An 18,252-nucleotide genomic window follows, 5' to 3' on the forward strand; every position below is an offset into this window, starting at 1 on the left:
CACTGCCAAGAAATGCATCGTGGTGGACCATGACGGCGTGAAACTAAGGGATGCAGTGATGACTGACAAATTGTTTTTTTAATTCTTAGGCTAAAATCGGAGGTGGGTGGGTTCATTATGTGAGTGGGTTCGTTACGGAGTAAATAGGATAGATTTACCATAATGCATAAGGTTGTCAGTTCTTTCAAAGCCATTCGTTAATTCAAACTTTAGATAATTCGAACTTTTTCATGGTCCCGTGAAGTTTGAATAATGAGCTTTTACTGTATATACATATGCAAATCAGTTCTGCCAACGAACTTTACAAATGCAAGTTTGCTTGGCTTGCTGGCAGTGGCGGTCTCTTTCACAGACCAGCAGTAGGTTGTGCGTGTGAAGGCTTCAAGTTGGTATCTGTGCCAACTTTCAAAGCATGATTCACACCAGGATAGGCTAAAACCACAGGGCTATTTGCAGTTCGGTTTGCCATTTGCATTGTCTAGTTAGCCTGGCCACATCATCATCATCATCATCCTGACTATACCCACTGCAGGGCGAAGGCCTCTTCCATATTTCTCCACTTAGCCCAGTTCTGTGCTAGCTGCATTCATTTCACCCCTGCGAACTTCTTAACCTCATCCGCCCACCTAACTTTCTGCCGCCCCCTGCTACGCTTTCCTTCCCTTGGAATCCAATTTGTTACCCTAAGCGACTATCGGTTATCCTCTCTTCGCACTACATGTCCCGCCCATGCCCATTTCTTCTTCTTAATTTCCAACAGAATGTCGGTAACTTGAGTTATTTCTCTGACCCACTCTGCACGCTTCCTATTTCTTAGTGTTATCCCTAACATTTTTCGTTCCATAGCCCTCTGGGTTGTCCTTAACTTAAGCAGAACTTTCTTGGTTAGCCTCCACGTTTCAGCCCCATAGGTGAGTACAGGTAAGATGAAATTGTTGTATACTTTCCTCTTGAGGGATACCGATAAGCTGCTAGTCATAATCTGTGAGTGCTTGCCAAATGCGCTCCATCCCAATCTTATTCTTCTTGTTCTTTCCTTTTCATGGTCCGGATCTGCGGTTACTACCTGTCCTAAGTAGACATATTCGCCTACTACTTCCAGTACTTCGCTACCTAATGTAAACTGCTGTTCCTTCCCGAGGCTGTTGAACATTACCTTAGTCTTCTGCATATTGATTTTCAAGCCTACATTTCTACTTTTCCTGTCTAGGTCATCAATCATTATTTGCAGTTCATCCCCCGAGTTGCTTAGCAAGGCAATGTCATCAGTGAATCGCAGATTACTGAGGTATTCTCCATCTACCCTTATCCCTAACTGCTCCCATTCCAAGTCTCTGAGTACTTCCTCTAAGCAAGCTGTGAATAGTACTGGGGAGATCATGTCCACTTGCCTAAGACCTTTCATTATGGGAATTTTGTTACTTTCTTGCAGCCACTATATATATCTTCCAGAACTTTCACGTACGGCTCATCTGCCCCCTGATTTCACAATGCCTGCATCACCGCCGAGGTTTCAACTGAGTCAAATGCTTTTTCGTAATCAGTGAATGCTATGTATAAGGGCTGGTTATATTCCGAGCATTTTTCTATCACCTGATTGATGGTATGCATATGATCGATAGTAGAGTAGAAACCCTGCTTGATCCTTTGCTTGATTGAAGTCTAAGGTTGTCCTGATTCTATTAGCGATTACCTTAGTAAATACCTTATACGTAACAGACAGTAAGCTGATTGGTCTGTAATTTTTAAGGTCCTTAGAGTCCCCTTTCGTATGAATGAGGATAATGTTTGCATTCTTCCATGGTTCCGGTACCGTCGATGACACCAGGCACTGCGTATACAAGGTGGCCAGTTTTTCTAACACGATATCCCCACGGTCCTCCAGCAAATCCGTAGTTATCTGATCCTCTCCAGCTGATTTCCCCCTTTTCATAGTTTCTAATACTTTCTTGACCTCGTCCTTCATCACTGGTGGAACGTCTGAATGTTTGTCCCTACCGCCAATCTCATTACAGTCCTGACTACTTTGGCTACTGTAGAGATTTGTATAGAACTCCTCGGCTACTTTGACTATCTTGTCCATATTCGTGATGACGTTGCCCTCCTTGTCCCTTATCGCATACATCTGGTTTTTGCCTATACCCAATTTATTCTTTACTGCTTTAAGGCTTCCCCCGTTCTTTACAGCATGCTCAATTTTCTCCATGATATACTTCCTTATATTGGCCACCTTGCGCTTATTGATTAGCTTTGATATCTCGGCCAATTCAATCTGGTCTGTTGGATTGGAAGCTTTCATACTCTGGCGTTTCTTAATCAAATCTTTCGTCTCCTTAGACAGCTTACCGGTATCCTCTCTAGCTATCCTAACGCCTACTTCTACTGCACATTCAGTAATGTGCGGTAGAATGTGGCCACATACCTGCATAGAAAGTGTGAAAGGCACTCACTGTTGTTGCCTTTGACCTCTATTGCTCGTCCTGCTAATGTGCTATTATGTGTACACTCCTTGTCAAAAGTTTGGAGGTCAAGGGATTTACTTCTGAGAGCCATCCCCAGTGTTGTTTCTGCAAGTAGGAATTTTCGCTCCTGCCCCGTTCAGCAGGCAGGCCTTCCAAGAATGTTGCAGGAGCTGCATTACATGGCTCAGACTCAAAATCCTTGGGCTCTAAATTTTTTACATTGTTTGTATGTTACTTATAGGTGTATGCACATGTACCATGCTGTGTGGTCATTGTAAATCTGTTCACAGTATCGTCCTCAGCACAGTTAAGTGTCATCTCTGGATGGCTGTCAGTGCATTATACAATGCAGGCTTTTGTTGCATGCTAGCAGCTGTTTCTCTGAGAAAAGATCAAGCTCAGGGGCAAGATGTTTAATTGTTTTGCTACTTAGGTCAATAAAAAAAATCATTAATTTGTGAAAGTTTAAGTATTTTAAGAACTTCACTATTTAAACTACTCATGAATAATTTGAATAGTGAAAGTGCAGTGTAAATTGAATAGCAAATAATATTCAGAAACAATTTGAAATTTCAAATACTCGCTCACTCCTACAGTATTTTTGTCCGTGTCCAGTTTGTTCTGTTTGCTAAAGAGTTCAGCACATTGAAAGCAGCACTCCGATCAGGTGTAAGCATGGTTGAAAAGGCAGCTGTATGGGCTGGCACTCGTCTGTGTGCAACTGACGAGGGTGGCTGTTCTTGCCATACAACATGCCGTTATGGCATAGAAGGGCAGGGCCGGTGTGCAAAGTGTGACCTCTGATGCTGCTAACTGGGAAGTGCATGTGTGCAGACCCGCAGTGCAAGATTGCCTTTGAGCTGCACCTGAGCTTGGTGTGTGACGCGGCCTGGGTGTCTGCCCCTGCACTGCTGAGCATGACCTACACCTCGCGTTCCATCTCCCTTCGGGTGGATCCGGGGGGCCTGTCACCGGGTTGCTACTACAGCGCGGTAAGTGCAGTCACCCACCTAGTCAGGCAACACAGTAGTCGTTTTAACTTGCCCTTGAACAGCTCCCTTGGCAATGAGGCCAGGTTTTATAGCAGGATGCCTCGTAATGGCCGTCTTTTATTGTTTTCGGCTAGCAGTCGGTGGTGGGACACTAGTTGGGCTAAACTGTGCCAGATCGTAAATTGTACTTAGAGTTTTTACCTGCTTTTTCTCTGTGTCTGTGCCAAAATGTTGAGAAACTTTCCCGATCAAAAGTTAAGTTGAACCTGGAAGTTTCAAATGCTGACTGCATGGTTCTTCCACGACACTGACAAAGAAAATGGGAGCACGCAAATATTTGACATTCTGACTAGTTGGTGAATGAAATCTAGTTTTTGATTAGAATCTTGCCGGACGATTTCTGCTCAAAGTATCGAACAAATATGTGAAAACCTCTTGACTTCATGAAAGCAGTTCACGAAAGAAATCGGTTGAGTTGTTGAAACCTGCCATGCCCACATTCTCCTTGTGGACAGGACCAGCTGCCAGTTTGCTGGGAACCATGCGGAAGAATGTGAACAGGTGTCCGGACTATTCCCGCTTGATATACAGAGTGTGCAGAAGCACAGCTTGCAGAGTATAGTGGGTTGGGCAGCCGCATAGGTTTCACCCTGCCAAATTTTCCTCTCTTGGGCCACCTAGGATAAGAAGCACATGAAAGCAGAAGCTAGCCCGTCAAGCACGGCCAATAGACACTGTCCCCTGTTTCATTTTCATGCGTTCGCTCACTGCAGCAATGGACCTCTACATTTAAACCTGGTTATAATGAAGTTGTAAAAAGGCCGCAATTTTTCGCTACATCTGTTTTCCTTGTGTGCAATTTTTGCATGAGGACTTAACAGGACAGGGCAGAATATAAACCAAAATGATACCATATTTTTATGATTCTAAGGAAGTAGTAGGCGAATATGTCTACTTAGGTCAGGTAGTAACCGCAGATCCGGACCATGAAAAGGAAATAACTAGAAGAATAAGATTGGGATGGAGCACATTTGGCAAGCACTCGCAGATTATGACTAGCAGCTTACCGGTATTGCTCAAGAGGAAAGTATACAACAGTTGCATGTTACTTGTACTCACCTATGGGACTGAAACATGGAGGCTAACCAAGAAAGTTCTACTTAAGTTGAGGACAACTCAGAGGGCTATGGAATGAAAAATGGTAGGGGTAACATTAAGAGATAGGAAGCGTGCAGAGTGGGTCAAAGAAATAACTGAGGTTACTGACATTCTAGTGGAAATCAAGAAGAAGAAATGGGCATGGGCAGTACATGTAGTGCGAAGAGAGGATAACCTATGGTCGCTGAGGGTAACAAACTGGATTCCAAGGGAAGGAAAGCGTAGCAGGGGGCGGCAGAAAGTTAGGTGGGCAGATGAGGTTAAGAAGTTCGCAGGGTCAAAGTGGATGCAGCTAACACAGAACCGGGTTAATTGGAGAAATTTGGGAGAGGCCTTCGCCCTGCAGTGGGTATAGTCATGCCGATGATGATTTTTATGTATCTTGTTTACTTTTCACCCTGAATAAAAATCACTCCTTGTTTGGCAAAATCTTTTCTCTCTTTTTTTTTTAATGCGATAGGGGAGGCCCTGTTCATTGAAAATCTGGTACAGTCATCTGGTACAATCATCTAGTGCTGGCATTTTGGCACGCAGGCACTTCGTTGCGCCTTGGTTAGTTTGGGGCTTTATATGGGAGGTGGTAGCCTACGCTATCTCATCATACCCTCAGGGGTAGTGCTTAGGCATCCCCCATAATTCTTTTTTTACTTTACTTTGATCATAGGGAGCATGTGAACTTGCTACGTCATAAAACAAATTTTGCTGCACCTGAATTTTTTCTTATGGTCTTTAAGGTATTTTACTATTAAACAGCTACTACTGAAGTGTCTGCTACAAAACCTCTTTCAAAGATGGTCAGTCATATGCCTTCAACTCACTACTGCCTTCCGTCAGATGTTCGAAATGCTCAGGTTAAAAATTGCTTCCGTCACTGGGAAGCACGTGGGGAGGAGGAGGAGGAGGGGAACGGGTGCTGATTGGTGCACAGATGGCACAGTTTGTGCTTTGGCTCAAAGGTAACTGGTTTGTTTTGCGGGGTTTAATGTACTAAAGTGACTCAGGCCTGTGGGAGACGGTTGTGGAGGACTGTAGAAATTTAGATCACCTGGGGTTCTCAAACGCACACTGACATCATACAGCACACGGGTGCCTTGATTTTTGCCTCCAGGATTTGATCCTGCATCCGTAGGCACAGCTGTCAAGCACCTTACCCATTGCACCACCACAGCGGGGTAACTGTGCCTGTGTTTGGGTGCTTGCCAGGGTTGCCATCCTCCTCTATGTGTGCAGGTGAGGGCGTTTGACACTGCCTGTCCAGACAAGGGCCCTGTCTTCGAGATTCCCATCTGCGTTGTCAAATCCAGGCCGTGAGTAGTGAGGATTTTGGCACAATTTTGCTCTTATTTTCGTAGATCTTGGTCAAGCGATGGCACCTTGCAACAAAATTTCATGGCAACAAGAGGGAATCAAGTTAAAAGTGTTGTCTCTCATCAGTTCTGTGGAACAGTGGATTAGCACTATGGTTTTTAATGTTTAGTTATCAGAACAATGTAGACAACGGGTGTTCCCAAGAGCATATTCACATGGCACGAGATCTATCAAGAGGCCAGGTTGGACAGTGTAGCCTACCAGTTTCCAACATTTGCATTGGCAAATGGTTTTTACCTAGTGACAGAAGGGGCTTTGCAGTTCTGGCTAGAACTGGGCTGTTTTGACGACCACTCGCTGTGCCGGTCAAACCTGGATGTGGCCTGTCTTATTCAAGACTGTTCAGATTAACCGGCATGACACTTGTAGCATCCAAATTAACTAGTGTCCCATGGGTGCTAGTTGAGGCTACATAGGCAGCTCTAAGTGTCTAGAACAGGGTGAAATTAACAGGATCTTACTGTATTATTCCTAACAAGGCCTCAGACCGATGAGGCCATATTGAGGCCTTCTCCTGAACCTCTAAGATAGAAGGAAAATGGCTGAATGGCATTTGTGGTGCTCTAAAATGCTGAACAGATAGCTTGATGATAGCTATTCCTTGGTTCCAAATGACAGGTACCTTCAGAGGCTGATAATTGGAAGAAATTTTATGCCACATTCGTCTGAGTATTGTGACAATTGGAGTTCTCTTGAACACGAGGATCTGGTGGTAAAGTTCTGCTGAAAGCTCTCGCATCAAGCATGGGGGGCTCTCATGCACTTACATTGTTCAGTGAGATACTTGTGTATTTTCATAGCAGCACTGCTAATATCGGCAAAAAAGTGGATTTATTTTCAAGAAGTGTCCGTTCGTGGGGCTTCCTCTTGTTAGTGTCGGGTAGTCCAGGACTGAAACTTGAGGGGCGGATGAGTGGGGCCAGATTTTTGTGGGGCTGAGTTGGCTTTGTTACCACAACAGATGCAAGATTGCGCAGTGGGACACACCGTGGACTTTTCAATCGCTATGGGGCCATTTTGTCAAGACGTGTTATTCTTCAAGTGAAGAGAATGCCAAGCACTTCTTTATGCAGAACTGCATCAGCTGGTACTGATTTAAATGGAGACACCTCTTGCCAAAACTAGCAAGGCTGCGTGATTTGCTTCTTGTAGCTCTGTAGTGGAGCATGTTATAGCACCCCGGAAGCTCCTGATCAGCTGCATGGAAGGAAGCCCATTGTCATCTTTTTTTGCCTTTTTCGCGCATGAAGCCTTCAATAAGTGACTAAAGTTCGACTGCTAGATCATGGCTACCTTTGACAAATGTAGGACGTTTCGGGCATACAACGCAGGGTTTAGAAGAGCTTGTAATTATCTGATGTTGCCCAGTGACCTTCTTTGTTATTGTGCCGTTTGTAGTGAGGATGAGAGTCAGGCACCACTGCAGATCCTTTTATACCAGGGAATGCTCCACTGGAGTGACGTGGAAGCCTCTGTTGATGCTGCCCTGTGTGTGCAGGGTGGGTGAGGAGGACAACTACCAGTGGCGTGCAGAGAAGCTGGTCTTCCGCCCCGGTACGGTGCACCGGGAATTCCTGGTGGTCCCCCCGGGAGCCACCTGGGCCTGTGAGTACCCTCCTTCTCTGGGCCCCTGTCCCGAACCTTACTGGCATAGTGGCAGACAGGCTGTGACTATAATGGATTTCACACCTAGTGTGCAATGATGTGGACACTGTGCGAGTGGCGCACCCATGAAAGCACATCGTTTTGCCGCCTGTCACTCACACTTGCCAAGAACTTGGGGCGGCCTTAGTCAACAAAATTGAGCAGAAGTTCACTAATTTGAACTTTGAACTTCGTGGGTTAAGTGGGCTGAAGAACACGGAATGTTAAGAGAAAAAATGGGCGAGAGAAAAATAAACCTGGAGAAATAACAGGTAGAGAAGGGAGAAGGGAAATAAGGGACAAGGGAAATAATTTGTAACCATTGAAAAAAAAAATGTAGAAAACTGAGAGGTGTCATGGCAGGAGCCAAAATACCAAGAGGAAGGGTGTTCATCTAACAGCCATCAGAGACAAATATATTAGGAATAGGAATGAAAAGAAAAAAACAAAAACAACTGGGGACACACAGGGCGAGCAAGCAGTGAAGTGCCATGCTCACATGGCAAGGCCACAGGCCACCAAGATTGGTCATCTGGGGTCCCAGACCACATAAGACATGTAGGCGACTGGCCTACGTATCATTGGGGCGAGATTCGATGAGAAATAAGGAGGAAATGTGAACAGCAGTGCGAATAAGCAGCACTAGGGGAAGATAGTAACGAAGGGAAACAGTTTGGGTGAAGCTGCTCTGCTGTGTATGTGGGGAGCAGTACGCACTTAGCTAACTCACTTGCAGCGGACAGGAAGCCGAAGAGTGAAGTGCAAAATGATGGAAGCATGACGGAAAACGGGCATGGCCTGTTATAGAATTGGTGGAGAGAAACAGACAGGGTGACTGAGAATGGAGAGGACGAAAACTGACAAGAGAGTGATCTGCGTTCCAGGTGGATGCCCAGAGCCTGAGGACAGCAGTTCGCACGCTGGTGTGACTACCGCCACCACCAGTTATATATTCAGATATTGTTTTTCAAATTTGTTTTGGCAATGGAATAAAATAATATTTAAAATGTTCACATATCCCATATATGAATCCAAATGTGGTGGCAGCTTTCTCGACGGGTGTCTCATGACCGTGCAGGCGTTCAGCTGCGTTCCCACGACCCCCAGCAGGCGACCCACCTGGTGCTGCATGCCCTGCAGCTGCAGCCCCTGCGCTCCTGCGAGACGTCCGAGTTCCAGAAGACTTGCGTGCTTTCCCCACTGGGGGAGACATCACATGCCTTCGCAGTGGTGGTGAGTGCCATGGTGGTGGGGGTGGCCCCAGCCTGCTGAAGGCCCCTCTCCTTCCCTCTAGGGTGGCCTGACGCTGGAGCTCTGCCTGGCGAAGTGGTGGACCAATCTGGGCGAGGTGGAGCTTGACTGCAGCCTTACCTTCTACGGACTGCAGCCGGACCCCAGCTGCTTGGCTATGGTGCGTTTTTGGCAGCAGTTGAGGCTCTGCGATGACATAGCACAAAGTTCATTGCGCCGCGCTGGTTGGTCAGCCGGCGATGATCTCACTACAAAGCACCATGACACACGCTGAGCAGTTCAAGCATGGTGGCAGTGTGCTAATAATGTCACAGGGACTTTGTAAGAGAAGTGAAATATACACAAAATGCCTTATTGTGTAAGGGCCACACCCTCAACTTGGGCAACCAGTGGTTAGAAAATATAGAATGCTGTTTCACTGAGAGCCAATGGACAGTAGCTTCTGCGACATTCGGTGTGATCATGTACGTGCCATTCTGCGCTCTGGACTTGTCCAGTAATTGAGTGATCAAGCAACTGCCAGTAACCTTTCTTAACTTGAGCAGATTGTTAGGTAAATGTGGTACAGTAGAACCCCGCTATAGTAAACTCTGATATAGTAAAGTGAAACTAAAGTCCCACTTCATCTTCCATAGACAACTGTACATTTTCCCCCCTTTATAGTAAAGACATTCTTGGTAAAACTCTGTTATAGTAAAGTGTGCATGGCCGCGGTGATGACTTCCATGATATAGCATCGCTGCCCGCGCACTACCTAGAATCGTGAGGCAGAGTTTTTGTATTTCAATACAGAAAAATAACACAGAGTGGTCTTTTAGTTGGCTTTACTACCAGGCTTAGCAGCATTCAGGAGAAGCCTACTTTACAGAGGCCTCGAAGCCATCAGGGAAAGCATGCAGCGCGTAAGAAAAAAAAAGAAAAAGTAAAGCTGTCTTCAAACATAGAAAGGAGGCGGCGCTGTCCGTAGTAAAGTGCAGCAAAGAATAGGGAATAGGAAGAAACGGGCAAACATTCACAGGATTGTGCAGCACAAAGAATGAGGTAGTGGAGGCGAGAAGCGGAGGTGCAGCATGTGTGGTCTTGCAGCACTTGATTGCCATGCGCATTTATCATTTATTGCCTTTTAAAAGACAAACAGCAAAAAGTGACACAGTGTTAATGCAAGGCTTTGATTTTGAAATGAAATCAAACTTGGTTGTATTCGTAGCCATGTTGTCCTCATGCTAAGAGGGGTACTTCTATAAGATGTAAAAAATTGTTATAGCTGAAAAAAATTGCACTAAGAGATGATAACAGAGAGGTGGAAGGTATTTGAGAGATTTTTTTTTTTTTTCATTGAGCAACAAGATGTGTTCAGTAAGTGCCCATGAACTACCAGAAGCATCTTAGGACCGTGTCATCACCAACAGCTGATATAGTAAAGACCCTGATGCAGTAAAGATTTTTTGCTGGTCCTAGTGACTTTACTCTAAAAGAGGTTCTTGAAGGAATCACAAGGTCTGCTCCAATCTCCTTAAAAACTTCTGTTGCTGCATGGAAGAGGGACACGTGATCGGGGCTGCATTGTAGTCAGAAAAATTTAACTGAATGTTGCTGGGCTCATGTAAGGACTGCACCTTGTGAGAACTGTTAAAAAAAAAAAATTACCGACTATTACGCTACTTCCTAATGCGAAATTTGAGCGCAGCAAATAAGCTGTTTCACCTTTTCGATAGATTGAGGCAAAGAAATCGAGCAACACATGTATGCGCTATCACAGAATTTTTTCTCTGGCAGCTCGTTTAGCAGCAGCAGCAGCAGCAGCAGCAGCAGCAGCAGCAGCAGCAGCAGCAGCAGCAGCAGCAGCAGCAGCAGCAGCAGCAGCAGACTGAGGACTTCCACCGGTCGTCTCGCTCATGGCTCAGAAAGAACTGGCAGATAATTTCGCAGTGGCGAACGGCAGCGGCAATTTCGGCTCGGGCGGTGCACATATACAGATCCGCCGCCACCGATTTGGCTCTCTGATTGCCACCGCACAGGGGTTGCATTGGAGGAGGAGCGAAGAAAGGAATTAAGTTCGAGCCGGCGCTTTGACAACCGGAGACTCGCAGGAAGAGGGGGGAGGAGGGCGGCGTGTACACCCAGCGGCAAACGATGGGGGCAGAAGTGCGCGCAGCAAGCGGACAACGCGATAAAGGGAGGAGGGAAGAGATAGCAGCGACTGACTGATGCTGCTGACGCCGATAGTGAGTCAACCCCAGCTGCGGAGTTGGTTTTAGGGACAACGCCGCCGATGCCGACGCAAACAATATGATACCCTCGCTTCCGCAGCGCCAAGAACCAGGTCTAGCCATGGGAAGGTGGTCACGTATTCGTCGACGTGCCGGGGCCTACGTGAAATAACCGGCGCGTCGGCAACTGAAGAGCACCCTATCCGCCACACAGGAACAGGGGCATGGCGGCGACGGTGTTCTATGCAGTCACGTTATCTTGACTCTCTAGCGGCGTCAGCGGCATCCAGCGGTATCAGTCGGTCGCTGCTAGCGCTGGGGGGATGAAAGGGGGGCGGAGCTGGTTACGAGGCTGACGACGACGCCGACGCGAAACCCAGGAATGGACGCCAAAGAGCTGCGCTCTAAAATTGGCTGTGGCTTAGCTTGGTTAAGCCTGGAAGATTGCCAACGCCTTAGTTCAGCTGGTAGTTAGGACATGGTTGCCCCGTATGGCTTATGCATGGATTCACTCTGGATACAACATGGTTCTAGTGTAATTTTGCTTTATTTAATCTGATGAATACGCTTTGGTGATCCGTGAAGAAATGGCTTTTGGTCTGTACATCAGTGATGACATAGTCGTCGGAATGCCTATACATTACTAAATCTAGACTGCTACTCCATTGGGTTGCAAGGGGCATAACTGGAGAGAGTACTTCTCGTCAAGTACTTGGAAGAATTGAGGGTCTCATGTAGGATCCTTATTGTAGTCTCCCGTGCAGATAACCATCCGTTTATCACTTCGCCTCGGGCTCTCCGCTTTCGTCTTGCTTCGTTGCATTCTCCCTTCTTGGCTGCATACTGCACTCTTCTTTTAGCAAGCCGCTCTTCTCTCTGTTCCGGCGTTCCTTCAGCACGGCGTTTTCTTCTCTTGACATTGTGTCGCTCCATACTATTCATAGATTCTTCACCAACATCTTCGGCATTAAGAGCGTCCATGAAACTTGTCTCCGAAGTTTCACTTGGCCGTTCCGTATCAAGCGATCTGGACTGGCGTGCTCGCCAGGCTGATACATATGCATGGTGTTTAGCTTGCCGTTCTTCCCGCTCTTCGTCTGTTTCTTCGGCACGATGCCGTCGCATGGCCGCAGCAGATCGTTCTAGCCTCGCCTTGTACACATCATCCGAAATAGCGCACTGAGAGGAGCGCAGCTGCAGCCCCCCGTTTTATCCCGCTCTAGCGAGCGCTTTCTCTCGGCAGCGGCGCAGCCGGCCTGTGCAGCTTCATTTCTGCCATTGATGGCGCTAGCTGGGTTCCCGTCTCTCGGTCTGTCGTGACGTCACGCAGTCACGTGGCAACGGCGTGATGTCACCGCTCCGGCTCTTGTGAAGCCTCACCTCCGCCATCGATGGCGCGAGCAGGGGCCCTGTCTCTCGGTCTGTCGTGATGTCACACGGTCACGTGGGGCGCAGCTGTGCAAAGGGGGGGCCACGACCATCAATGGCAGAAAGTGCAAGCAGTATTGCTTTCGCAATAAAAGATGTGTTCTTATGCGAGTACAGTATGCCACATGCACCGCTGTAAACAGCTGCCACTGAATCTGGTTGTGCGGTGCTAGCCACCGAGTGATATTTTCTCTCTCACAGAGGCAAATGCATCATAAAAAAAGAATGCTGGTCAAAGGTTATTTTCAAAAATTCCAACTTGTTTTTTAGTCTTGTCTAGCAAAGAAGCTTTCCGTATGGAAGCCAAAACGTCTTGCTCTTTTTAACAGCAGCCTTTGGTTGGTATGTTGGCATTCTTTTTTGACATAGTAGGAAAGCATGTGTAGGCAAAAGAGGGTCCTCAAGGGGAGCCAGCAAATGGGAGCCATTAACGCTGTTGCATCATAACCTTAAAAGCAGAATTTAAATGCCCCTCCAGTTTTACTTGCTGCTGCTTTGCGGCAGTACCTGATGTGGCCAGGTGCAAAGTGTGGTTTTTGTTGGGCAGGGCTGCTGCCATTACAATGCAAAAATGAACGTAGGCAATGTGTTTTAGACTTTAGCATCTAAAGACAGTGCAGCTAAAGCAATTATGCATGGCGTGGGTATGCGCTTTCTCAGGTGACTTTGTCAGTATCTTTTGTCTTTTTTTTTTTTTTTGGCCACTAATTTGCATGCCATTCTTTTGTTTGTGATCAGAAATTAGGATTAACATGGCTAAACTAAGATGCAAAAGCACTTAGTAGATGTAGATGACAGTGCCGGTGTCTTCTTGCCCATTGTTTTCGCTCACGCCGCACCAAGTGACATCTCAGCGTCGAACAGCTGCCACGAGGGACTAGGCGTACTCTCCATTTCAAAGCAGACTGAATTCAGCTGGGTCATCACGCAAGGTTATACGGTTAAAGCATGTCACTCATACTACCCACATTTAATGTAAGCAGACACAAAGACAGCAATTTTAAAGACGGGTGACGTCACAGAAACCGCTGACCTCTAGCTACCTGGCCATGTCATGTGACAACTGCCACCTTCTAGAAGCCACTTAAGAGTAATTGAAATTGTTATTTAATTGAAAGTAATAAGGTACAAATAGTGATCAGTCAGTGCTTGTAAAGGGCAACACATTTCTGTGACATTGAGCAGTGTGAGGCCAGGAGTGACATATCAGAAAAATGTAGTGATCTGAACTTGCTTCAAAAGTAATAAAGTCGGTGCAGAGAAGAGGTACATGCTTAGTTTTTATCCCTGTGTTCCAAAAGTAGCACTTCTCAAAAGTTTGGGAAACGCTTAAGCTTCAGCTTTCAGGGTATGATGCGATAGCGTTAATGGCTTCCATCCACAATGCTTGTTTGTGCACACGTGCTTAGTTACTCGCTTGATCAATAATCCCTTAATTTGGGACTCTGTCATGTCACACATACTCATTAGCATACAGTTGGAACCCAGAGCATTACGTAAGAGACACCGTATACAGTTATAGAGACCCGCTTTAATGAAGCCATGCGAACAAGCTTTCATGGCCTGAGAGTAGCATGCCTGCCTTGGGGTTCAAAGGTTCTGGAGGGTTTGATTCTCAACTCACCCTCCCATCCTGAGTTGGCTGCTGCTGCCAACACAGCCAATGAATGTGGTCTTATGATGTCACACAACCCACCCAGTGTCATCGGCCAACTACCTGCTAGAGACATGCGTGTGATTATTTGCTCAACGTTGTCAATGGGGAGAAACAGAGGAGCAGTGCACTGTCTTCACAGCACTGCTGCCCAAGGCAGCTTGTAGTGGGAAACGGCTAGCACTGTTTGCGCGTAGGCTTTCTCTTGCTCGTGTGCTGGAAAAGCAGTTTTCTTTTTTCTTAGACACCCCTGTGCTTCTTGTTGCTTGCAGCGAGCCTCAGATGGAGTGTACCGCTTTGACGTGACCTCACACCTGCGGCCGGAAGAGTTGGCGCCGGTGGCCAGCCTCAAGCATCACGTCATCGTCCTTCGGTAGGATACCCGCTTGATCTGTTCTGGCGTGCACTTTATTTGGTTGGGTATTTGTTTTTTTTTCTTTTCCGAGTCATTGATGTGGCTGCTAAGGGTGCAGCAGAAATGAGACTCCTACCTATTTAAGCGCATCACATTCATGCAGGTATTTATGCTTGTATGAGCCAGCTGCATGCTTAGAAATACTTCTACTGTTGGACCCTGTCATAATTGGGTCAGGGGTGGAACAGCTGTGCCAGGTGCGTGACTTCGACACATATGCAGGGGTGCAACACCTACACCAATTGCGGAATTTCGATACACTGTATATTTCTGTGCCAAGCTGTGCCAAAAGTGTGAAATTGATTAAATTTGTGCCACACTGTGCCAAAATACCCTGACTAGCCACAAAGGTTTGCCATACTCGGGGACAACCTTCTGCGGCCATCATATGGCCAGTCGCGACGTTTCAGACACTGCAGCATGCACCACAGGCCTTTTAGTTTTGTTTTGAGATGGAATTACGCCATTCTAATGCCTACTCATATTTTTCTCTCTTGCATCCACGTGCTTCCACCGCTTTCCAGTACGCTGAACCCTTGCAGTTTGAGGATGCCTCACTGCACGGGTTTTAATTTGTGCGGTGAAGCATCCCCATAATGCAAAGGGGACGTCTGTATCGAATGTGACATTGCAACTAGCATGGAAAAAGACAAAGGACAGTGACAAAAGGTACCGACGGGACAGCACGCTAGTCGCAATGTCGCAGTCATTAACGAATACACACCAACTAGCCCAACTGTCTTCCATGGTCAGTAACAAGGCACCAATGCTACTGTGTTGCACTGCGAAAAGGGCCTTGGTGGTACTTGTGATTTTGGAGCAATACTTCAAAATTGTGTTTTTTTATGCGCCGCATGCTTTTAATGGACGTATCTCTTGTTTCTTATGCAGCTCTTTGAAGTTTTTGATATTTTTGAGGGCCATTCATGACAGCAAGGTTGTCTTATGGTGTCTTGTCAATAGACTCACTTTCCTGTCGTCATCAGATAGCGTAGTAAGCGCATCAGTTATGGCTTGTGTGTTTGTGTAAATGTAATTTGAGGTGGTCATGTGAAATTCATTTCGGGTGTCAACAGGTCGAGAAACAAGCAGCAGTCTTAGATTTTGAATTCCATAACACCACATTGGAGCTCAAGACTGCCAAAATTTATATTTCCGTCATGCGAAATACTATAATACAGTCGAACCCGGATATATCGAACTCGAAGGGGATCGCGAAATAGTTCGATATATCGATAATTCGATATACAGAAATCAGCTTGTGACGGTACTTACGATGCGAAAAAAAAACGATGCCGTATTTGTCGCGTAATCAACCCACTCGCATAATGAACCCACCCTCCACTTTTGCACCCGAGAATTTGAAGAAAAAAAAATGCATAAAGGCCAGCTCCCTCACATGCAAGCGATTGAACAATCTCAGCGACGAGCGGCAGCGACAGAGCGAAAAATTTCAAACTTGTTGGAACTGTGTCCCTCTCGCCGCTCGAGACACTCTAGCAGCTCAAAACAAGGTTTCTGTGTCGCCGCGGCAGAAATCGCGAGCGTTTTCACTCGCATGTCGATGGAGCGCGTCACGCCGTTTCGGTCGTCTCATCCACAGCTCATTGGCAGCGTGCCAAGATGCTGCGCAGTCGGGGTGCGTTTATCTTTTGATAGCTCCTGCGGTGGCGGGGAGCGAACTTGGCAGAGTGCCCATGAAGGCTTGATTGCACAAGCCACGCGCCGCGCTTGGGGCGGGCGTCATGATCGCAGCAGCCGACCGCGTGCTTTCGTTAATTCATACATGCAGGATAAACGACTCCCGCAACAAAAAAAAAAAAGAAAAAAAACTGCTGCCGCTTAATGTCCGGACAGCACAACGATAAGAAAGGATGACTCTCAAAAAAAAAACAAAAAACAGAGAGCTGCCGTTTCTTAACGTCCGCAGGCTCCGTAGCCACGTCAGCCGCCGCATGCAGAGGCGCAGAGGGTTTGCAACACACGCTGGAGAAAGCGTCCGACGTCTGTCTGGAAACGGGCTTGTAGCGCGTGCTGAAGGAGAGAGATAGCTCGGCAAAAGAATGGGCATACCCACGCACATGGCTTGCAAACGTCATATGTTGGCGCGCGGGAAACGATAACTGCAGATGCGTGTGCCTTTGGGGAATGGGCGCGGCGCTGCCCAGACCAGCCGTCACCGAACTTCTCATTCCTTCCGCGCATGGCTTGAAAACGTCACGCGGTTAACGGCCAAGGGTGATGCGATCGTCTTTGGGGAAGGCGCACTTTCCAGTGCGTGGTGCGGAGTTCGATATATCGAACGGCCGGTGAAATTAAGTTCGATATATGACGCAGCTTTCCTATACTTTTACATGGGATTTTCAAGGGTATATTCCCTGAGTTCGATATAACCAAAATTCGATATATCCGGGTTCAATATAACCGGGTTCAACTGTATTTGCTCTGTGCACGAAATATGTAACCTGATATCCCGAGTCATTGCCCACCTCCCCTTAATCAAAATATCCAGTCAAAACTACCAAGTCATCGCCAGCCCATAAAGCGTCAATCATGGGACGAAGATGTGCTTGCTCGTCAGTTTTTTTTGCTTATGACCTGCTTTCTTATCTGGTTTCGGCATTTGCCCTTTTGCTTTTTGGTCGCTATTTTTAATTTCTTTGTTTTTTTTTTCTGTATTTGCTTTTGAATCAACATTCCTTTTTTGTTGATGTTGTTTTTGTACTGCGCTCGCTTTTGGGCACTGGCTGATCACGGTCACGGCTTGGAATTGGGCTCTTCTGGAGCTGCCCTCGCACAACACAAGCTGTGGATTTCGTAGACAGTAAAACATTGTCTTATGAGTCTTGTGAGCAAGATAAGATGCCATGATTAAGACTGTCAAATTGTGCTAGGGACAAAAAAATAATGCATATTCTTTAGCTTTCTCATATTTATTCAGTCCCCGAAGTTTGAAAAATTAACCTATTTCGTTTAATGGCTCACTTTTTCCTTCTTTTTTTTTTAAGTGTGATAGCATGCCTTGCTGTACAAAATGCTCATTTACAAAAATAGGCACGTGCCGATTCCTAAGGGAAACATGCAAAGCACTGGTGATATGTGGCCTTTGCTACATTTCCTTTGGATCACATTCATACAGTCAAATATTCACGTCTCTTCATTTTTGTGCTGAAAGTAAGGTTTCCTCCCTGTTTAACAGGTTCAGAATTTGAATTCATGCTGCAAAATGCTGTTTTTGTTTCCTTTTGGGATCTGCTCCAAATATGAATTTCACTGCTCCAAAACTAAGATTTTGCTGCTACAAAAATTGCTGCAGATCCTATTTCATCTGTTGCACCCGTGCATGGCACTATGTGGTTTTCTGAGCCAAAAGCATTGAATTTGCCAAAATTGCACCAACGTGCACCAAAGGCCAGGTGAACCTAGCGGTATTTTTTAAACGACAGCTCTTGAACTCCCGTTCCTGACTTGAGCAGCTTGGCCATCAGCGTCACCATTGGACAGGTATAGAGTGGCCCAAGGGCCCACCCTTTCATATTTGGCGCTGGCAAAACTGCGGTGCAAGATTCTTCTTGGTCCCTCGGAACCCACTACGGTTGACTCGGACAGTCTGGTGAATGGCAGCGGAGGGAGCCTGAGGAACCCTTTAATTCTGTCGTATCCTGCACTT

The 18,252-nt window shown here is 46.5% G+C and overlaps 1 protein-coding gene across 11 annotated transcripts in view; it reads left to right on the forward strand.

The window, feature by feature from the left end:
* TppII (Tripeptidyl-peptidase II) overlaps positions 1-18,252 on the forward strand; it is a 160,202-nt gene that overhangs the window by 76,363 nt on the left and 65,587 nt on the right. For all 11 annotated transcript variants that reach the window (XM_084595703.1, XM_084595704.1, XM_084595705.1 and 8 more), the window contains exons 14-19: positions 3,297-3,454; positions 5,843-5,919; positions 7,479-7,585; positions 8,703-8,857; positions 8,919-9,035; positions 14,440-14,540. In XM_084595703.1, coding sequence (XP_084451829.1) covers positions 3,297-3,454; positions 5,843-5,919; positions 7,479-7,585; positions 8,703-8,857; positions 8,919-9,035; positions 14,440-14,540 — 715 coding nt within the window. The remainder of the gene's footprint in view (positions 1-3,296; positions 3,455-5,842; positions 5,920-7,478; positions 7,586-8,702; positions 8,858-8,918; positions 9,036-14,439; positions 14,541-18,252) is intronic.

Source organism: Amblyomma maculatum, chromosome 2 (assembly GCF_055883805.1).
Source record: "Amblyomma maculatum isolate TAMU_Amacu chromosome 2, ASM5588380v1, whole genome shotgun sequence".
NCBI classification, from domain to species: Eukaryota; Metazoa; Arthropoda; class Arachnida; order Ixodida; family Ixodidae; genus Amblyomma; species Amblyomma maculatum.